At 39.3% G+C, this 21,826-nt stretch overlaps 8 protein-coding genes across 8 annotated transcripts; 4 read left to right on the top strand and 4 right to left on the bottom strand.

Annotated features, from left to right (window-relative positions):
- Positions 1-268: 268 nt before the first annotated feature.
- On the top strand, positions 269-2,119 carry TPO5 (Tpo5p; the record flags this gene model as incomplete). The annotated part of the gene is made up of 1 exon (XM_056229263.1): positions 269-2,119. One exon carries the CDS (start codon positions 269-271, stop codon positions 2,117-2,119), a length of 1,851 nt encoding a protein of 616 aa, XP_056083299.1.
- A 71-nt stretch (positions 2,120-2,190) lies between these two features.
- ZRT3 (Zn(2+) transporter ZRT3) lies at positions 2,191-3,672 on the bottom strand (the record flags this gene model as incomplete). Its single annotated transcript, XM_056229262.1, has 1 exon — positions 2,191-3,672. The coding sequence occupies one exon, from the start codon at positions 3,670-3,672 to the stop codon at positions 2,191-2,193; it is 1,482 nt and encodes a 493-aa protein (XP_056083298.1).
- An 823-nt stretch (positions 3,673-4,495) lies between these two features.
- On the top strand, positions 4,496-6,961 carry LST4 (Lst4p; the record flags this gene model as incomplete). Its single annotated transcript, XM_056229261.1, has 1 exon — positions 4,496-6,961. The coding sequence occupies one exon, from the start codon at positions 4,496-4,498 to the stop codon at positions 6,959-6,961; it is 2,466 nt and encodes an 821-aa protein (XP_056083297.1).
- An 869-nt stretch (positions 6,962-7,830) lies between these two features.
- STE3 (Ste3p) lies at positions 7,831-9,243 on the top strand (the record flags this gene model as incomplete). Its single annotated transcript, XM_056229260.1, has 1 exon — positions 7,831-9,243. One exon carries the CDS (start codon positions 7,831-7,833, stop codon positions 9,241-9,243), a length of 1,413 nt encoding a protein of 470 aa, XP_056083296.1.
- A 510-nt stretch (positions 9,244-9,753) lies between these two features.
- Positions 9,754-11,790, top strand: COY1 (CCAAT displacement transcription factor COY1; the record flags this gene model as incomplete). The annotated part of the gene is made up of 1 exon (XM_056229258.1): positions 9,754-11,790. The coding sequence occupies one exon, from the start codon at positions 9,754-9,756 to the stop codon at positions 11,788-11,790; it is 2,037 nt and encodes a 678-aa protein (XP_056083295.1).
- A 353-nt stretch (positions 11,791-12,143) lies between these two features.
- RPL17A (60S ribosomal protein uL22) lies at positions 12,144-13,018 on the bottom strand (the record flags this gene model as incomplete). The annotated part of the gene is made up of 2 exons (XM_056229257.1): positions 12,144-12,389; positions 12,710-13,018. 2 exons carry the CDS (start codon positions 13,016-13,018, stop codon positions 12,144-12,146), a joined length of 555 nt encoding a protein of 184 aa, XP_056083294.1.
- Positions 13,019-13,741: 723 nt separating this feature from the next.
- Positions 13,742-15,025, bottom strand: PRS1 (ribose phosphate diphosphokinase subunit PRS1; the record flags this gene model as incomplete). Its single annotated transcript, XM_056229256.1, has 1 exon — positions 13,742-15,025. The coding sequence occupies one exon, from the start codon at positions 15,023-15,025 to the stop codon at positions 13,742-13,744; it is 1,284 nt and encodes a 427-aa protein (XP_056083293.1).
- A 493-nt stretch (positions 15,026-15,518) lies between these two features.
- On the bottom strand, positions 15,519-21,674 carry FAS1 (tetrafunctional fatty acid synthase subunit FAS1; the record flags this gene model as incomplete). The annotated part of the gene is made up of 1 exon (XM_056229255.1): positions 15,519-21,674. The coding sequence occupies one exon, from the start codon at positions 21,672-21,674 to the stop codon at positions 15,519-15,521; it is 6,156 nt and encodes a 2,051-aa protein (XP_056083292.1).
- Positions 21,675-21,826: the final 152 nt, after the last annotated feature.

Raw genomic sequence — 21,826 nt, 5'->3', positions numbered from 1 at the left:
TACGAACTCTTGTGAAAACGGTTATCAGCAACTTCAGCCGTTGGTAGGTCATAACATAAGCCTTGTTTTCTGCCACCTTTAAATTTTTTCAGGCTTTTCCGGCATTAAAATTTCCGCAATGAGGCTTTAACAATCTTTAACCATCCCATAAGGACAAGCCGAAACAGCAGCCATTATCCCCATAAAGACTACTGATGTATACCATTAGTCTGGAGTTGTACTAAAAGATAAAAAGAAGATAAATTAAAATAAACTAGATTAATGGAAAATGCCGGAGTATACATTACTGGCCGATAATATAAGGGAGAATATAGCCCATTTCGACCCGAATGATTTATTCGAAAACTTGCATACCATTGTCCATGAAGATGACGACCATGAAAACGAGGAGGCAGAACATTTCAATTATGATCAGGTGTTGGATAAATCTTTATTGTCAAGAAGTTCTATTGTCGGTCTCGGTTTAGGTTTAATGAGTCCGGTGCTAGGGATGTGCACGAGTATGGCCATTGGACTAATTAATGGTGGCCCATTAACTATAATGCTAGGATTTTTAATCAGTGGCATGTGTACATGGTTTTCTTCACTTTCACTGGGGGAGATTGTGTCCAAATTTCCGATGGAACTGCACGTTGGTAGTGCCATGTTGGCGCCAAAAAATCTAAAATTGGTATGTTCATGGTACACTGGGTGGCTAATGCTCATAGGTAATTGGACAATGAGCACTAGTATTACCTTTGCAGGTGCTCAATTAACTATATCTTTGATTTTGATGACAAACTCGGACCTGATATCCGAGGCACATTTGATATTTTACACTGTCATTGTATTTTATTTGGTGGTGACTGTTGTAGGTCTCGTGAATTTGAAGTTTGCAAGATTCATCGAAACAATAAACAAAGTCTGCGTTTATTGGATCGTATACGCCATTATATTTATCGATATTCTTTTACTAATATTTCACAAAGGTAAGTTCAGATCCCTGAAGTACGCACTTTTTCACTTTGACAATAATCTTTCAGGATACAAAAGCGCATTTCTTTCTTTCATAATTGGATTCCAACAATCAAATTTCACGCTACAGGGCTTCAGTATGCTGCCTGCCCTAGCAGATGAAGTCAAGGTTCCTGAAAGGGATATTCCTCGTGGTATGTCAAATGCGGTATTATTATCTGCATTTTCCGGAGTAATTTTCCTTATACCAATAATGTTAATCCTTCCCGATAATGATGCACTTTTCACAAATCATAAAGTTCTTCCAATTGTGAACATTTTTACGAAATCAACGGATTCGGTGGTTCTATCATTTTTTTTAGTCCTCTTAATTTTAGGGAATTTATTGTTTTCTGGAATTGGCTCAATAACGACATCTTCTCGTGCCGTTTATAGTTTCAGCCGTGACCACGCTATACCTCATTATGGTAGATGGACTTATGTGGAACCAGATTCTCAATCAAAAGTCCCCAAGAATTCTGTCATATTGAGTATGATAATTTCATACTTCCTAGGACTACTAGCATTGATTTCAACAGCCGCTTTTAATGCTTTTATAGGGGCTGCTGTATTATGCCTATGTTCTGCAACTTTCATCCCATTGGTCTTGGTGTTGCTCACGAGAAGAAGAGCTATTCGTAGTGCGCCTGTGAAAATTAGGTATAAATTTGGTTGGTTCATCAATATTGTTTCCATTGCGTGGGTATTGTTATCTATGGTTTCTGTTTGTCTACCAACGCAAGTGCCCGTAACTTTTAAGACAATGAATTATGCTCTGATGGTGTATGTTTTTTGTATCTTGGTTATTACTGGTCTTTATTTTAAATGGGGGAAGTACAATTTTAGATTGCCTTTGGCGGATGACATCAAGGCTCCAATTCCCAGTGATCCAGAAGAAACTGTTTTTGAACTAGAAAATAGCAACGTTGAGCATACTCTGAGCTCTGAAGCTACAGTGAAAGGATCCGTACGAGACAAATCAGAAGAAGGCCGTATGAAGCCCGAGGGTAGTTTTGGAAATCCCTTTGAAGAAACTGAAGAAAATGTGATAACCGATAATAGTGAGGAACGCTATACACAGGAATTAGAATTTGATCTTGCTGATGATCGTAGGCAGGATATATGATTATGCTTATGAACCACTATTTAGGTAACAGAAGGTTTATATAGAAAAAGAATATACGTAGATTTAATTTATCAGGTGAACAAGGCGCTTGCTAGGATTAGTAAAACGCCAGTACAACACCATTTCAAGCAAGCTGTACCAGAACTGTGGGATTGCTTCATTTCTTCATCCCCTTCACCTTGATGGTGATGATGTCCATCGCTAAACCCGATACCAGTTTGGAACATCTGCAAACCAATTACTAATAAGAAACCTGCGGTAATGCTTAATAAAAAATCCATATCTGGTTCGTGATCCTTTGGAGTACTGCCTCTGAAGATGAAATAACCTATCAATGCACCCAACGGTTGAGACCCGCCGCCAAGAACGGCGGTAATTAAGATGGCAATCCATTTGGACTCAAATGCAGTGTAAAATGGTAGGGTCATTGCGAACCCTTCCACGAAATTATGAATTGTCAAGCTTAAAAAGATGGAAAACCCCAGGGATTTCGACGAATCCGATCTATTGGTGTAGAAAATAATGAACCCTTCGGGAAATTTGTGTAATGCGAGGACTAGACAGGTTTGCATACCAATGGACAATAACTTGGAAAAGGGCGTCTCCAAGTGGTGATGGTGATGGTGCAAAGAAACCTCATCCGGACGATATTGCGTCTCCGTCAATGAGGTCGGAACCTCAGCTATATCACTTCCCAAAGATGATGCTGAAGAGTGCAATGACTGGTTCGAACCATAATTTTCACAGGACTCAGGGGAAGGATGATGACGGCTTGAAAGAAAATTTTTACGGTATAATGATAGGTTTTCCAGGTCGTAACCAACATTATTCTCCATACAGACAAGACCGCGATGGTCTTTATTATCAGATTGTAAGTTACCATCTGACTCATCGGATCCGTGTGAAACGTTTCTCTCACTTTGGGAAGATTTTATCACTGGTGGGACGCATGCAATGTATTCTGGCTGTTCTGACTGCAGCAGTGGTGTGCACTTGTTCAAGTCGCAGCACTCGCCTTCCGATTTTCTTCTCGTCAACAAATCGATCAAAGACATCTTCCTTTTCATTTTTGGTCTTTGACTGTCCTTTGTGACCAAAGGATCATTCTCAGAAACGCTCGAAGAAGTGGTTAGGTAACCATGTTCAGAGGGGGCATTTTCTATATCACGATCATTGTCAAAATGTGAATGTGAATGCGAATCCGGATGTGGTACCGAATTTGGGTCATGATCAGACTTATCGGCACAATGCACCAGCGACTCGCTGGCGAAAGCATGGACCAGGTAATTTAGGAAAAAGCTGAGCCAAATACCCAGAAGCAATCCAGAAAAAACTTTGAACCGGTTTGATTTTTCGATCCGAGGCAACAACATGTATAAAGATGTAGTAATCATGGACCCGGCACTTAAAGAAAGACCATAATTGACCAACCTCGACTGACTGTTCCGCTTACTATCAAACGCAACTGATAGCAACGGCACACACAGGGCCCCCAGTATACAAAGCAATGATGATATCAGAGAAAACAACAACCATCTGGGAATTCCTTCCATTTTTGCGATACTTTCCTTGTCTATATGATTCTGATTGGACAATGAAAAACGTTTAACTACAGTCTTTTGGATGCTGGGACGTTTCATAAATAAAGCTACATCAGTTGGTGAAAGCATCACTTATCTTATCTTCCCTGTGAAAGTGTATCACCCTCAGGGTAGTTGTCACAACCCACGGAGCAGCTTTAGAGGTGCGGAATTGAGAGAATGAACTCATTCAAGCGTCGATCAACTACGAGGGTTCACACTTTCATTGAGTTATCACTACTTGGGTGTACAATGAGAATATGCGATTGTTATTGCAATGGACTATCTTCAATTCGAAGTTAAACTAGCGTCAAATCTACCTTCTGGTGTGGTGCACGGAGCTTATTTTCAATGGGTAAATAATCATTGCAACAGAATTTTTTTATTGAGCATTCGGATGAGAGAAGAGAGAGAGAGCTTCAGTGGAAGTTGGAGAGAGTTGTAGTACAAGTAGGCTGCATCTAGGATTCATCTGTACCTGAGTATTGTTTTGCACTAGTTGGTTGAAATCGGTTTCTGTTTTTGATTGTTCGTTTGTTCGTTTGTTTATCTCCATTTGGTACACGTGCGTGGTTCTTCTAGTGCATGGTTTGGACAAACCGGGTTCTCAGGATTGATTGATTGATCTGCTTTAGAGTGTAACGTTTTGCGACTAGCTTTCGTTGCTGCCATTGCATAATCAAAGAAAAGAGTGCGGAGCGTCTCGAACCCCGTTGGTTAGAGCCTCTGATACCGTTTGCTCGCTAAAACTGCCTTGTGGGTGGCGTTGTAGAGAGGGTGAAAAGGGTCTGTTGAAATGTTAGGCAATTTGCTGAAATGCAAGGCCAATACGTCTGGTTCCGAGAAGAATCCAGATCATTCCAATTTTTCCTCGGTTGTACCGAATGTCCCTGTGTATTGTAAAGCAGCAAGCACAGGAACTACAAAGTCCGTCGTTGGCGTTCTTTTAGATACTGCCGTGAATGTGGAAAAGCATTCGGAAATGCTGCCGACCACTTCCCCACCCATTTTAGACCATATATCGGATGATTTAAAACTAAAGCTGTTCGGTTCTAGGGATGTTCCCTATTGTTGTCCCATTAATTCAGCACAAAAAAACGGGGGTCTTAGCAGTGATAAATTTACCTCTATCAATGAGAAGGCGTATGCGTTCAGAATTCTGATCATAGAGGAAGCTGGTCAAATGGCGTGTAGAAATAACTACCGTGATATCTTCGACTACACAACGTCAAAAGTCTCAAATTCAATGGAGCAAATACGGCCCAGCGAATTGAAAGAATATATATTTGGTTCTCCCGTGAGAGCCTCTGATTTGACGCAATGTGACAAAATTAGAACCATTCCTAATTCGGATTTGGTGCTCATAACAAGGATATTCTATTACACGCACCAGTACAACCGTATTGCGATTAGCTTATGCATTCCAAAGATATTGTTGCCTGTAGTTGCAGAGTCGTGGTCGTGTATTTCATCATGGTTGACCCAAACTCAAAAAATGCTTATTGGTTTTTTGAATAGAAATCGGATCATGCAAGAAAATACCGGTAACTACAGTAATAATTCGGTTATTAAACTGTCGAATATAGACATCAAAATACACTATCCAAAGGAAATTGAAATCATGGTGCAAACTTTACAAAAGAGAGTCATCCCATGTTTACGTTCTATGTCAGAGATACCCAGACTCTTCCTCTACCCTGAGACATTCAAAGAATTCGTCCACGTTTGGTTCAAAAGCGTATTCAATTGGATTGAAATCAAAGATGGTCCCAAGCTGGGATTTCTTCCTCTTTTAATGGCAATGATTATAACCGATTACAGGCAAACCATGAGGGAGTTGAAAACATGCAAGATCGTCATCCTTTCAGGAAACATGGTGGTTGCTAACAAATTACTGTTTATCTTATCAGCTTTATTGGAACCGAAGTACAAGGGGAAGATAGCAATACGCCCAGAAGATCTGGAGCCAGAGTCGTCTGCTGCGTCAGGAAATAGATCCGGTAACAGTTTTGTCGACAAATCAGAAACAGAACTAAGCACATTAACTTCAACAGATAATCTCATAGGTCGTGCAGAAACTAATGGTAACCATCATATGTACAACAATACCGGATCTCCCAATTTCCATTCTTTGAGGAAGGCGTGGCAAATACCAAATCGGAGAAATTCAAATATTTCAGTTTCTGTGTCTTCAAGTGAATCTTTAGCGGAGGTTATTCAACCTTCTTCGTTCAAAAGTGGGAGTAGTTCGTTGCATTATCTATCATCTTCTATTTCAAGTCAGCCTGGTTCATATGGATCTTGGTTCAATAAGAGACCGACACTGTCTCAGTTTTTCCAACCAAGTCCTTCTCTCAAACATAACGAGTCATGGGAAAGGCTGCAAACAACTACTGGGAATTTGCAGAGGACATCGAGTTCATCTTCTTTACAACAAGCCACCTCCAGACTGTCATTAACGACACCCCAGCAATCACCTTCTATAAGTGAATATGATGAATATCCATGGATGGGGACGCCAAGCTCGCCTAATGTTGGTGATACGTCTCATGCAGTCCCCTTGGTTAAAAATATCTCATATAAGTTTCCACTCAAGAACGTCGACTTAAAAAGAGATTGTCAAAGAATTTCTCAAAATGGCCTGTTGGATGAGGCATTTGAAAAGCTTTGTCAACCTTCTATGAACGACCTAGGTTCCACTTACGAGATTTTCCCAGGTAATTCCTCATACGCAGATATCTTAACCACTGACTCTAATATCAGTGATGATTTAATGAATAAGCCACTAGAACTTTTGCCCAAATATACAATGTACTTGACCCATTTTAGTAATTTTTTTCAATTGCAGGCATGCCCTGTCGGTCAAGAATCTGAGAATAGAATAACAAATTCCATGAAGATTGACCTTTTAGGAGAAGATTACACAAGAAGTTTACTGGTTTCGTTACGCTCAAGGGACATCAGAGATGTCGCACTGAAAAGGGAGTTTACTGGCAGTACCAACAATAATAGCCATAATGTCTATGATGAAAACTTCAACGGAAAAAGGAAGTACGTGTTGAAACAAAAAACCAGAAAAATTTTCTCCTGCGGTAAGATTGGTAAACTGAGTGCTAGTCTGGAAAATTGCGTTAATTTTGTGGACAGCAGTATAAAAAGTGCAATGATGTTGTACGATGATAATGGAATAGAGGGAGAACTGCGTGACTTAGAAGCACTACGGATTTTTTCATCTCTTGTTCATTATTGCAACACGGGTTAGCGGCTCCTTCTCTCCACCACATGTTTAATATATTCTACGTCATCTAAGAGGATCACCATATCTGTTTTTTCTTTATATATGATTTTTATTCATTTACTGGTCTTTTAGTACATAAGCGGGCCATGCAGTCTGCAGCTTCAATTTGCTGGTAAGTCAAAAACATTTTTATCATGGACACCTACAAATATAACCTCCCTTATTCATTTTCATTATGGCCATTAGAAGCGTACAAGCTTGGAGGAGGCCATCGATAAGCTTTCGATGGCTTTCGATAGCTCTCTGTTTGTTTTTAATCTGCGGCGGCCGAGTCTTTTCGGAAAAATGGCACTAATAAGGTAAGAAAAAAAGAGTACTATATGGTATGACGTCTGTAGTCCACATTAATAATGGCCTTTCCAGTTCATGTAAAATTTATAAGGTCTAAACGTAGAACAGTTTTCAAATTGAAGTGATACAAGGTATTATTGTCTTCACCACAGAAGTTTAAAACCATGGGTATGGGTGCTATACTTTTCTCAGAAGCGTCCGTGCAAATTTTTCTGTCATTGTGACACTAATTAGGAAACATTTTTGACTATCAAAGTGTAAATGAAAAAATAGTGGTGGAAAGTTTGAAACTTTGTCGATAATTACATCGTTTGAATGCGTTTCACTAATTTATATCGCAGGGAGGCACAGTTCCACGCATTGGCAAACTGAAAACAGTTGTTTTGAAAGGCTGTATATATATATATGAGGCCAGAAGAGATTATAGGTTTCCGAATACTTATTTATGGAACATTGACACATTTATTTCCCGTTGCATTTTACTGTAAGCAACTACATTTGGGTAGAAAAGAAATTGAGAATAACGTTTTTTAAAGAAGCCTATGTCATATAAGTCAACAATAATAGGGCTATGTCTGCTGGGCGTGATATTGCTAGTGCCGCCTTTAGCGTGGCATTCACATACCAAGAATATTCCGGCTATCATTTTGATAATATGGCTGCTTATAATGAATATAACGTGTATTGTAGACGCGGCGATATGGAGCGGCGAGGATTTTTTAACGAGATGGGATGGTAAAGGTTGGTGTGACATTGTTATCAAGTTGCAAGTGGGCGCAAATATTGGTATATCATGTGCCGTTACCAACATCATTTATAATTTGCACGCTATTTTGAAGGCAGATAACGTTCTACCGAATCTGTCATCGTGGACAAAGGTTGTCAGGGATCTGATGATCAGCTTGCTAACACCGGTAACAGTTATGGGGTTTTCATATCTATTACAAGTGTTTAGATACGGAATTGCCCGTTACAATGGTTGCCAAAACCTGCTGTCTCCAACATGGATTACCACAGTTTTGTATACGATATGGATGCTTGTTTGGTCATTTGTCGGTGCAGTTTATGCTACCTTAGTGTTGATTGTGTTTTATAGAAAACGAAAAGATGTCAGGGATATTTTACACTGCACTAACTCGGGCTTGAACTTGACGAGGTTTGCAAGATTGTTGATTTTCTGTTTCATCATTATTTTAGTTATGTTCCCCTTTTCCATTTATACGTTTGCCCAAGACTTGCAACAAGTGGGTGGACGTTACAGCTTCAAAGACACTCATTCTAGCACTATTTGGAACACCATTATTAAATTTGATCCTGGCAAACCAGTTTATAATATCTGGCTTTATGTTTTGATGTCCTATTTGGTGTTTTTGATCTTTGGATTGGGTTCCGACGCCCTGGATATGTATGCTAGGTTCCTACGTTCCATTAAACTGGGCTTCGTGCTAGACCTGTGGAAGAATTTTGTTAATAAGAATAAAGAAAAACGTGTTGGTAAATTGCTGCGCAAGTTGTCTTCAGGCAAAGAAAGCTGCAATCCTTTTTCTACAGACTCTGAAAACTACATCACTACAGGTACTGATGACATTTCTCCTTGTGTAGGTACTCCAATATCACAAGCACATTTCTACGTCGATTATAGAATTCCAGAAGATCTCGGTAGGTCTCAAAATAAAAGCAAAAAGAGCTTGTTCACTAGGAGGGAACCAAATAGCATATTTGATGATATGGAGCTTAAAGAGAGTAGGCACATACCTTACCTCACGCAAGGACAGAATATTGACGATGGAATATCGCTCGGCGGATTTTCAAAGATTACTCTGGATTGTTCGGAAAAACTTGATGACTCCACGAGCTTGAATTTTGAAGGAGAAAGCCTCTGTTACTCTCCGATCTCTAAAGAGAGAGATTCAAATTCAAGTGAGCCTAGTTCAGAAGGTACTGCAGGCCGTTAGTGCGGAAACGCTGTGGCTCGTTTCTTTCTTGAAATTAAAGATTAAAGTTATGTTTAGCAGATTATAGCTGCCTGTGTATTGCTATGTAAACCTACTTTTTTTGCAAAGTGGTATTGTATATGTAACTAAATTTGTACTAAATATGTATTTTTTCATGTTTATTTGTATTTTTATTGCTTCGATGCCTTTGAAAACTTCACTGAAGAACACCGCATAAAACATAAAAACGAACTTTTATTTGCAGCTTATGATCAAACGGCATTTCGTTGGTTACCATTGGATATATCTATTTCTTCCTTCTCCGTAAACAAATTGTACTGATTGTGCCATTCAACAGGCTATTACTGTCATAAAAAATGCTACGTAAAAAATGATATAATACCGAGGCGCATAGAAATGTCAAAATAATGGGGTTAGGTGTCCTAAGCGAATAAAGCATAACAGTGTGCAAATAATTGCTTCATTCGCAAGCTTTCCTCGTAAATCAGCTCATCAAAACATAATCAGGCAATGGACACGTCAGTATATTCTCATGCCTTGGATATCTGGGCCAAGGCAGACTTGACTAATCTTCAAAAGGATTTAGATGCTGATGTTATAGAGATTAAGGATAAAGAAACCCAGTCGTTGAATTCCAGAAAATATTTAGCCACTGAGACTAAAAAATTCAAGAAGCTTGAATCCGAGGAGAAATTGAACAATGTAAATAAAATCATCAAGCAATATCAACGTGAAATTGATAATCTGACACAGAGATCAAAATTTTCTGAAAAGGTTCTATTTGACGTTTACGAAAAGCTTTCTGAGGCTCCCGACCCTCAGCCCTTACTGCAAAGTTCATTGGAAAAATTGAGCAAAATTGACGATTCAAAGGAACTCAAAGAAAAAATAAGCTACCTGGAAGACAAGCTTGCCAAATATGCTGATTATGAAACTTTAAAATCAAGGCTATTGGACCTAGAACAAAGCTCAGCGAAAACATTAGCCAAGAGGTTAACAGCTAAAACCCAAGAAATCAATTCCACCTGGGAGGAGAAGGGTAGAAATTGGAAAGAGAGAGAGACTGACTTGCTAAAACAATTAACCAATGTACAGGAGCAAAATAAGGCACTAGAGGCAAAAATATCCAAAAATATCGATATCGAAACCAATGGAGAAAAAGGAGAATACACGCAAAACAATCTGGAGGAAATGGCCACAAAGATTGCGGAATACAATTTAATAACACAGGAATTGGGATCTACGCAGGCTAGAATTTATCAATTAGAGAAGAGAAATGAAGAATTGAGTGGGGCACTTGCAAAGGCAACTAGTGAAGCAGAAAAAGAGTCCGAGTTACATGCAAAGGAATTAAAATTGAACCAATTGGAGAGCGAGAATGCGTTGTTGAGCGCATCTTATGAACAAGAACGGAAGTTGACTTCTCACGCAATAAGTGAATTAAGAGGGCAACTAAATGGCATTATGGCCGAATCAGAGTCTTATAAATCGGAGCTGGAAACTGTCAGAAGAAAACTCAATAACTATTCTGACTACAACAAGATAAAGGAGGAGCTTTCAGCTTTGAAAAAAATTGAATTTGGAGTGAATGAAGACAATTCTGACAGCGATATTGATCCCGAAAATAAAAATGATAATACCATTGAAAGCTCTCTACTGTCTGCCAATAGAAAACTCCAGGCCTCTCTAGCAGAATACCGCTCAAAAAGTACTGCTCAAGAGGAAGAACGTGCTCAATTGAAAAAAGCCGTGGATCAGCTGAAACAGCAAATAACTACTCTTGAAGAGGCAAACGAGAAATTAGAAATGGATCTAGAAAAGGTAGAAAATGTTGATCCTCAGTTTAACGACGCTGTAAGTATGATGTCTGGTGCAACAAGACAAATAAACAATCGTACATTTCATAGACTTTCACCAACAAGCTCTATTGTTGGTATTCCTGAGGAAGGAGAACCAACTGGAAACCATTCCACGATTTTACCTATAGTTACCAAACAAAGGGATAGATTCCGTTCCAGGAATCTGGACTTGGAAAAGCAACTGAGACAAGGAAGCTCAGAAAAGGGTAAGCTCAAGCTAGAGATTTCGAAGCTAAAAGGCGATAACACGAAGCTTTACGAACGGATCAGGTATTTGCAAGCCTGCAATGGTAGTAATACTCCTGTCATCCCTAGACCGGAAAGCATTGACGTAGAATCACAATATTCCAGGGTGTACGAAGAATCTCTGCACCCAATTGCAAATTTTAGACAGAACGAATTGAACCATTACAAGAACAAAAAGTTATCTGCCTTAGAAAAGCTATTTTTGAGTTTTTCAAAAGTTATTTTACAGAACAAGACGACAAGAATGGTGTTTCTATTCTATTGTATCGGTTTGCATGGGCTTGTTTTCATGATGAGCATGTATGTAATTAATCTCAGCGGCTACATGACGCCAGAAGTGGGTATAGTCCAATCGGCAAGGTCTTCTGCAAGCGCCAACGGAGGCTTGGGAACAGCAGGAAAATTGGCAGCAGGTGCTGATTCCGTTCCTGGAATAAATTGATAGATGCCTTTAGGCGGTAAATGCCGGCAGCATGACATAAAAATATGTACAACTATTGCTAGGGAGATGAAATAACGACTAACATATTGATATAGACGGTAGGATCTCAGATTATCTATCTGCATGGATATTCAGTTTGATGTGCTTTTTTATTGCTTTAATATCTTGAAGGGGGCTCAAAGATTTATCTTCTGCCTAGGCAATAACTTAAAACGTAGAGTTATCCGATATAATATAATAATATTTAATAAAAAACTTATTTTAGAGTTGTGATATGACGGGGAGATAAATTTACATAGATAAAAGATTAAAATTAACAGAGAATTATATTATCATTATTTTTCATCTTCTATTTAAGCAGCGATACGCTTTTGGGCGGCAATTCTACCTCTTTGTCTAGAAGTCAATCTGACGGCCTTCTTTTCAGCAGCCTTGGCGACGGCTTCTTCCTTTTCAGTGACAACTAATTCAATGTGGGATGGAGAAGATTCGTACTTGTTGATTCTACCATGAGCTCTGTAAGTTCTTCTTCTTTGCTTTGGAGCTTGGTTAACTTGGATATGAGAAACGAACAATCTAGTGGCATCTAAACCTTTAGCCTGTTATTAAAAAAAAAAAATTTCATGCTGTTAGTAAAAAAAAATTCAAACTCACAAAGTCACTATAAAAAGATGAAAAGTAAATTAAAGGATGCATCCATCATGTTTGATATCGATTAACGGCACAGATCACAAATATGTAATGTCCATTCCTTTCTCGACCTTATAATTTATCACAAGTTGGCAACTTAAAACTCTCCTTATAATAAATGCAACTGGAAAATTCCAGCTCTCGTTTTTGGAAATTTTTTTCTTTGTTCCGGTTTTTCATTTCATCTTTATTTCATTTGATATCAAACGTATAATAATTTATAACATACTTCAGCGTTGGCAGCAGCATTTTGCAACAAACCTTGGACGAACTTAACAGACTTAGCTGGCCATCTGGCCTTGGTGACACCGAATTCCTTACCTTGAGCGGTTCTACCGATGGAAGAGTTAAATCTTCTGAAAGGAATAGCTCTTTGATGTTCCAAAACTTGGTCCAAGTATTTTTGAGCCTTGGTCAATTCCCAACCGTTGATAGCTTGAGCAGTTTCTCTGGTGTTCTTGAAAGAAACACGCAAGTAGGAACCACGAGCAGAAGCGGATTTAGCAGGGTTAGTGGAGGTAGCACCGTATCTAGCCATTTTAATCTATTAGTAGTTCTTGGAGACTCTTAGTTTGCACTTCAAATTTTAACACTGCAAAAGTTGACAATTGCTTTATGTTAGGCGTTGTAGCTATAATTTTGGAAATTTCCAATACAGTAAGAAAACGAACTAGAACCTTCCCCTCTGCGCCCACAGGGACTAGGCTGAAGCGCTCTCAGTATCGCTGCTTGCAAGAAGAGAAAACCTCCCCGCGAATTCGCCGAGGTGCTCTTTCCTATGGAATCCCGAAGGGGCTTTTTTGTTTAGCGATTTTGTCAATAATTAGTTTTCTCTGACAAATATTTTCCAGCCCCAGACCGTTAAATATAATATGTGTGGGTGTTACAATGTCTGGATGTTAAGCAGTCGCAATATCTGTTTTATGGGAATCACTGTCTTATGTCTCTAGAAAAATGATGAGATGAGGTGCTATTGAGTTTCGGAATGCTGGGTAGATATATAATTTAAATCCAAAAAGAAAAATGAACCTAGTCGTCTGGATCGTACTAACGTTGAGAAGTCAATAGAAAAGATGTTGCACCTCGATAATGCATTTAAATAAATGACAAAAAATCATAACATGATAATCAACCAACCCAAATTCCTACGATTTATACCTTTCTGAAGATTTGTCGAAATGTGGCAAATGTACAAAATGTTTTGATGATCTATTTCCATATTCGAAAGATAAATACTATTTATAGTCTTTTTTAGTTTAGTTTACAAAGCTGCTAAAGAGTCAAACAAAACGGAAATACTTTCACCATAATGATCACGACGAATACATTCTGCAAAAATTGGAGAAACATCGATAGTGACCAATTTCTTGGACCCAGCTATGCGTTCGCTAGAAATAGGGTATGTGTTTGTGGCTACAATGGTGTCAATGGCATCAGACTTTTCTAGTTCTTCCAAACAGTCACCCGTGAATATACCATGAGTGGCCACAACATAAACCTTCTTGGCACCACAATTTTGGACCAAATGTTCAGCAGCACTAATGAATGAACCCGGCCTATCGATCATATCATCTAGAATGATTGCAGAACGACCACGGACGTTCCCTACCAATGTAATCAATTGTTCTCTATAGAGAACTGGAATTTCTTCTTCATCTTCAGAGTCAACAGCATCGTACGTACCCCCTAACCCATGTGAGTCTAAGGCATCGATAGAATGCAGCTCACTGTCAGATTCCAAGATAGCGTCCTCGTCGTCATCTGCCTCGTCGTCCCCAATAACATGGCCGTTACGGATCCTGGCAGTTTGAATACCATTACTTAATATAATATTTTCTTCCTCGTTTGGATGATCACCCTGTCTAACAATCGGTCTGTTTTTTCTTAACATTGATTGCTTTCTCAACTTCAATTGCTGCAAATCTTTGTTTTGAGAATACAGATCCTTAGAACGACGACGATCGGTGTGGATCATAGCAAAGTTAATTTTAAGAGAATCCGCAAGAGCTGTAACTCTTTTAGTACCCCCTGGATTCTTAGAGACAACTACTGCATCTTCATAGTCCTCAACATTTTCTCTTATCCACTTAGCCAAGCTTGGACCCCCATATAGGTTGTCAACTGGCTTGGTAAAGAAACCTTGCATTTGAGAAGCATGGAGATCCATGGATACAACATGATCGGCACCGGCCATCACCAATAAATTGGCCAACATTCTTGCAGTAATAGCGCCTCTATGCTTCTTCATTTTACATTGCTTGGAGTAAGGAAATTGGGGAATGACCGCTGTAATTTTCCTTGCAGACCCACCCCTGCAGGCAGAGACCAAAATCAAGAGTTCCATAATGTCATCATTGATAGATGGAGAACCGGACTGAATGACATACACATCCTCGTCACGAACAGATGCACCAATTTGAACTGAGGTTTCGCCATTTGCGAATTTTTTTAATGTACATGGAGCTGGTTCAATGCCTAATCTTTGACAAACCATGTTGCCTAACTCTGGGTGAGAGTTACCAACAAAAATTTTACACTTACGCATATTGTTTCTCCTTAGAATAGGGTTATTAGACGCTAGTATCTGCAAAATATGGGATCTTAGCTAAATCGTGAAGGGTCGATTATTTCAGAGATGTGCAAGTAGACACTTCGTTTCACACTTTCGAGCAAAGACTTGAAGTAGCAGTGACACTAATGACGGAGCTTTTTTTGGAGCTAATGTCTTTAAAGCAGAACTATGCTAATCAATCAAAGTCATCGATTTATTTAAACATCATCGTTAATTTTTTAAGCGTAGTCAATGAGCCAGGAAAAAAATTTTCTTCAATATCTGTCTCGCCTGGCCACACGGGCTGCGGCGGAAATTAAAAACATTTTCGATAGTCAACTCGCTAGTCCTCACTATCAAACAATTACTCAAGCGATTTACTATTTACAACATTGAAAACTAAAATCATAAGCCAGTTATATTAAACATTAGTATACAGAAATTTTGAAATTAAATATCTCCTGCGGTTATACGGTGAATAAAGACATTAGGATTGTTCATATTTTTCCCAATTGTCTATAATTTCCTTGATTGGTTCTGAGCCAGTCAAATCATAAACATCTTGGAAGTATTCCTTAGTAACTTGGAATGGCTTTGCAGTCAAGTTTGGAATATACTTGCCAGCTAACCTGGCAACCTTCACGTTTTCCTTTATGATATTCTTTTTCAAGAAACTCTTGAATGGTTTTACACCATTCATCAAGTAAGTGGAATGGAAAGGAACGGATATACCAAGTAAAGGAATACAAGCAAACCCTCTCTCCAACTGAAGTGGACGAGGCTTAACAGCGGATTTCTTGGAGGCTTCGTCAATGATTTCAAACAAGTGACCTTCAACCTTTTCCAAAGATAAAGATTTTTGCAATTCAATGATATCAATCTTTTGTAATTTAATGAAGTTCAAAACGTTAGTAACAGTGTCTAAAGCTCTTAGATCACCAGCTGCAACATATTGTTGATTTTCAACATTATAGTTGACGATTTCAACCAACCAACCAGTTCTCTTACCGACTCTTTCAACGACATATTGTAAAGCTTCTTGAGAAAATGTTGCGGCGACTCTTCCTGGATTGATAGCAATCATACCGTAGTTGGATCTACCCAACTCGTCTCTTGCAACAGCGACTTGCATAGTCATACCTCTGTAAAACACAACTTCGACTAAAGATTCAATAGACATAACATCGGCCAAAGAGGCTAAAGCAGCATATTCACCCAAAGAGTGACCAGCAAAAGTAGCATCAACAGGAATCAACCCCTTTGATTTCAAATCTTCGAAGGCAGCCTTTTCCATCAAGGTTAAAGCTGGCTGTGTAAACTGAGTAGCAGACAACAAACCGTTTGCAGATCTAAATGTGAAAGAAGTAGAGTGCTCATCGATTTCCTTGAAAATTTTTTCAGTCTTCAATTTCCCATCGACGATGGTTTCAAAAATCATAGCAGAGTAATTATCTCTAATCTTTTTACCCTTTTCACCACCGAAATGGATTGTCAAGTTAACTGGGTTGTTAATAACAATGTCTAGGATAGAGAAACCGTAAGTGTTCTTGAAGTGGTTGTCGGCTCTATTCCAAACGTCTTGAGCAGCTTTAGAAGTCTTGTATAAGTCCATACCCATACCTTGCTCTTGAGAACCTTGACCAGTGAAGACAAAAGTAGTAACAGGTTGTTCAATTTCAGCTTCACCAGCCAATACCACAACGTCCTCTTCATTTCTGGTTTCGAATTTTATCAATTTTCTACCGTTGATCATACCAACATGTTGGATAGAGGTTTTTAAAGCAGTGTTAGGCAAAACCATGTCAACAAACTGACAAGTGTAACCACGGACTCTGGATGAAACACTGTCAGCAGCCCAGTTTTCGATCAAAGCACGGACGGAGGCAGAAGAAAACATACCATGAGTAATGGTACCTGGTAAGTTTGCGTAAGAAGCGAAATGACGTGAAACGTGAATTGGATTCAAATCACCAGAAACTCTAGCATATGGTTCATTGGTACTTGGAGTGTATGAATCAAGAACAGCAATTGGAATAGGATTTTCTAAATTAACCTTTTGTTCTAAAGTAGAACCGTTTCTTTTCAAAAAGTCAACGACTGGGTTACCGTGAGAAGCACCTGCTTCGTAATCAACAATACCGATTTCTACGGTTTCTTTAGTTGGCAATTCCATTTTGATTGGACCAAAACACTTCACTGAAGAAAAGACGTTGGCACTCTTGAAGGTTACTTCAGTTTCGGTTTCGAAAGTCAAAGTTTTGTTTAATAGTTCAAATTCTTCATCATCCAATTGGAACCATTCCTTGGAACGCAAAACGGCGATATCTTTAGAAGTTTTAATATGCATCTGGTATACAGGCTCAACAGTCTTTTGGAAAGTGTTCTCAAAGTCAGTGTAGTTACCTCTGTAGAAGAAAGAGGAAGTGACTTCCATAACCGGCTTACCATTTCTAGACAACGTGCCTACAACATCGACAATTTTTCCTGTAGGTTGGTTGACAACAGATTCAATGACAGCAGTAGTTGAAACAACATCACCAACTTGCAATGGCTTAGCACCGGAAATCATCTTGTAACCATTGGACAAATGCACCAATTTCAATAGGTCACCATCAACTGTGTTGGGGAAAATGGCCTTAATAATAGCTCTCCATCCAACAACGATGGCAAAGTCCATTGGAGCCAATATTGTTCTACCAGGCCTAGAAACAAAGTCTTCACAATTGTTTCCGACAGCGTGAGTAAAATCATACACCTCTTTAGCAGTAATCTCGAAATCTTTAGCCTTGATGACATCTCTTGGGTCAAAGTCCAAATTGAAAGGCTCATCAATCCATAACTTCCAGTACATTTCTTTGATTCTTTGGTTTCTGTCTTCCATAACTTCAGAAATTGGAGCAAAACCATTGTCTGGATTGAAGTTGTATAACAATGACAAGCTAACAGGTTTACCGTCCATGGTCCTGTTTTCAATCATTTCCATTTGAATCAAGCTATCCTCCAATAACTTTAATACAACAGTTGGTTTCAATTCATCTTGGACAGGCTCTGAAAGAGTGACAACTGTTTTGGAAGGAGTCTTACCGTTAGAAATTTCAACAACCATTCCTTGGCTTGGCTTGAAGACTTCTCTAATCGGGTTAGAAACAAACATTTTATCTTGGGTAATGAAAGAACATAGGAAACTAGCGTGCTTCCAGGTAATTTCAGATCCAGCCAAAGCTTTGAACCAACTTTCCTCATCTGTAGAAGAGGTTGCCTTGAAAATAGCTGAGTCTTCAGATACGGAGGAAGAATCAACTTCACTTTGAACGTCCACAGGGCTTTCACCACCGAAGTACTCAACAGCTGGAATCTTCGATTCATCGTCACCATAGTATTGATGTAGTAACTTCTTGATGTGACCGTCATGAATACCATCCATGATATTTTTAATCGGTTCATCTATGATCTTAGTGAACTGTGCTGCAACGGGACCATGCAAGATACATGTTCTTTGAACATCTTGGTCAACAACGGCTTCCAAGTGTTCAGATTGCCACAATGAATCCTTCTTAAAGAAGATTTCAAATCTACGATCCAAAACTGGGACAAATGGAACGGGCTTTTGCATTGGGTTTTGGCACATGCTCAAAAAGTGATCAATATCTTGCGCGTTTAAGAATTGTTCCTTGGCGGCAGGATAAGCATTGAAAACTTTTTCAATAGCCTCATCAGGTTTATCTAATAGAGAGTAGGATTGAATTAGAGATAACGTTTTGCTCTTAGTGAAACGCTCTTCAACACGACGTAGGAAGTCCCCAGTGAAGGTTCTCCAAGTAGCATCAAACCAAGAGTTGGTGGATCTGATGAACATTAATTCTACTAATCTCTTTGCAACTTCTTTGTAAGTCATAGTAGCGAGGTCACGAGCTTCGCCGTTGACTGTAGCAAACCATGGCTTTTGGAAATCCGCATTCAGTCTGGAAATGATGTAATCCCTCTTTGCTTCCAAAGTTGGCAGTAGTTTGTTCTTTGGTAGGTTGAAGATGGTTTCATCAAACTCTTTCCATAGCATAACACCACGGGTGGCAATTTTATGAATTGGTTCACCCATTTCAGAACGAACGGTCACAATACCACCAGTTGGCTTCTTGTAAGTTTGTTCCCACTTATCATCGGTAACACCGGTACAAGCAGCGATGCACTTCTTGGCATCAGGGGAAGTTTTCACCTCTTTGGCAATCATAACCCTGGAACCAAATAGGAAACCGTCGAAAGGCATTGGTGGATAATCGAACTTTGTGGACCATTCACCAGTTAAATATGGGTAAGTATCATCAGCGGAGCCAAAACCGGAACCGAAGATCAACATGATGTTTGGATGTCTTCTAATCTTGGAGTACATTTGTAACATTGGAGTGTGGGCATCTTCGAAAGAATGATGACCACCACCTCTACCACCAGTCCATTGTAAAGCAATTGGGAAATTTGGATGAGCCTTAGCAATGTTGATGACTTGAGAAATGGCATCGATGGAACCTGGTTTCAAACCCAAATATTTCAAACCTAATGTTTCTATGTATTCACTGGCAACTTCCAAAGATGGAACACCAGCACCAATGGTCAAGAATTGGATTGGGTAACCCTTAGCTCTTAGTTCTTTGATTAATGGAATACCCCATTGCAACATGAATGGATTGACATAAATCAAATTGATACCGAAAGTACTACCCTTTTCTATTTGTGAAACTACAGAATCAATAGCGGCAGTCATACCTGCTGCTGAGAAGTAACCACCACCTGCTAATTCAATGGTGTAACCAGCATTAGTAGTAGCAGCGACGAAATCTGGTGAAACAGTACATGGAGTCATACCAGGAACTAATAAAGGAGGTCTACCAATTAATTTAGAGAATTTGGTTTCAACGAAAACTTTGCCTGATTTATTCTTGATTAACTTTGGATGGTATTCTTCCAACCAGTTTGGATTTTTCTTCAAACCGTTACTAGTCACGTCGAAGATCTCTTGCTTGAATCCGTAATCATCCTCTGGGTTAATGTCTAGAGTACCAGCAACGATAACACGAACACCAGTTCCATCCTTATTACGATGAGTTAAGACACCTAAACCAGAAGCACCACCTGGACCGAAATCTAGTATGTGGGTGGTTTTGAATTGTGTCGTAGTTTCCCATTGGACAGGTAATCTAATGATGCAGTCGACAATTCTCTCTGAAATAGAGCCTGAAAGAGCTCTTAAATCTGAACCGTCGAAAGTGTCGTAAACTGGAATTTGAATGTCTTTGGCCTCGAAGCTGACACTGTTTTTGATTAAATCTTTGTTGATTAAATCCGAAGCAGGAACTAGCAGATGAGAATGGAATGGAGATGCAACAGGTAAGAACCTATTAGAGAACTTCAATTTTCTTTCACTGAATGGAATTCTTGATTGATCCAATCCAGATGGGGCCTTAGCCTTTCTTAGAGTTAAGTTCAAACCATATAGCGATTGTGGTGGACCTGATACGACCAAATTTTTGGCCCCGTTGACTAAAGAAATTTCAACTTGTTTGCCTGCGGGCAAATGAGAGTTGGTCTTATTTACGTAGTCTTGAACTTGCTCTTGAGTTAAGTTAGAAATGGATAGCATTGGAGATGGAACACCTTCATTGTTTTCCAGAGAATCCTCCAAAATGGATGGTGGCAACGAAGTGTTTGGATATGCCTCGTAACAACGAACACCGATAAAGAATAACACAGTGATAGCCTTTCTTACGGAGGCGAAGAAGGATTCCCAAGAATCTGTTTCAGCTATGGCGACAGCGGTAACTAAACCTTGGGAATGACCTGTAGCACCTTTTAAATAAGATCTTAACTCGCCTGGAGTGAAACCCAAAAGCTTGGCAGTGATGACGTAGTGAGCTAATTGAATGACACCAATTAAGGGACATGAGATAGGAATAGATAGTAAGTAGTCCTTGTCTGGGGTATTTGAAGGGGTTTCTAACCATTCCAATATGTTTAAACCTTGAGTAAAGACTTTTTCAGCATCCAAGGTGTTTCTAATCAGTTCACTTAAAGTTTCAGCAGAGAATTTGATCAGGTCACCCACTAAGACGTGATAAGTCTGATATTGATCACGCAATTCTTCGAAGTAATCGTCGGTGTTACCTTGACCACCGAAAATTGCTACTAATTGTGCGTTACCCTCGCTGACGGCGTTAAAAAGAGCGGAATTTGATTTTTTGTCAAATGGTCTCTTGGCCATTATTCTGGCAGTGATATAGTTTTTAATGAGCTCTTTGGTCTTTACTAGGGTTGTGTCGTTTTCCTTTAATAATTTAGCGGCCAAGGCATGAATGTCATTGCCTTCTAAATAACAGTTTTCGAATTCTGTCAAGCAGAGATTCAACACTTGGTCGAATTGACCAACCTTGGAAGGTTCGACCAAAGAAGATACGTAGCCAAGGAACTTCCCCACTAGTTCAGCAGGTGTGGTAGGCTCGTCGTCTGCAGCAAACCCTTCGGTGGGTTCAGGCAGAATCTTATTGAATTGTTCTTGTAATTGCGAAGCAATGAAAAATGAAGCGGTTGGCACCAGTAGCACGTGCTCCAAAGAACCGTGAGATAGGGTTAGTGGTCTTGTGGAATAAGCATCCATGATGAGCGAGTAATAGAGCAGTTAGGTGTGGCGAATAAATATACTAAAAAGAGCGAAATCCTAGTCTATAATCTTACTTTCCGGACGATGTTCTTGTTGTTTCTTTTCTTTATATATTTTTCAGAAAAATTCAAAGAGCATATAAGAATATA

Source organism: Saccharomyces kudriavzevii (assembly GCF_947243775.1).
Source record: "Saccharomyces kudriavzevii IFO 1802 strain IFO1802 genome assembly, chromosome: 11".
In the NCBI taxonomy this organism is placed as follows: domain Eukaryota; kingdom Fungi; phylum Ascomycota; class Saccharomycetes; order Saccharomycetales; family Saccharomycetaceae; genus Saccharomyces; species Saccharomyces kudriavzevii.
The sequence above is the reverse complement of the archived record's forward strand: the minus strand, read 5'-3'. Positions and strand labels throughout refer to the sequence as shown.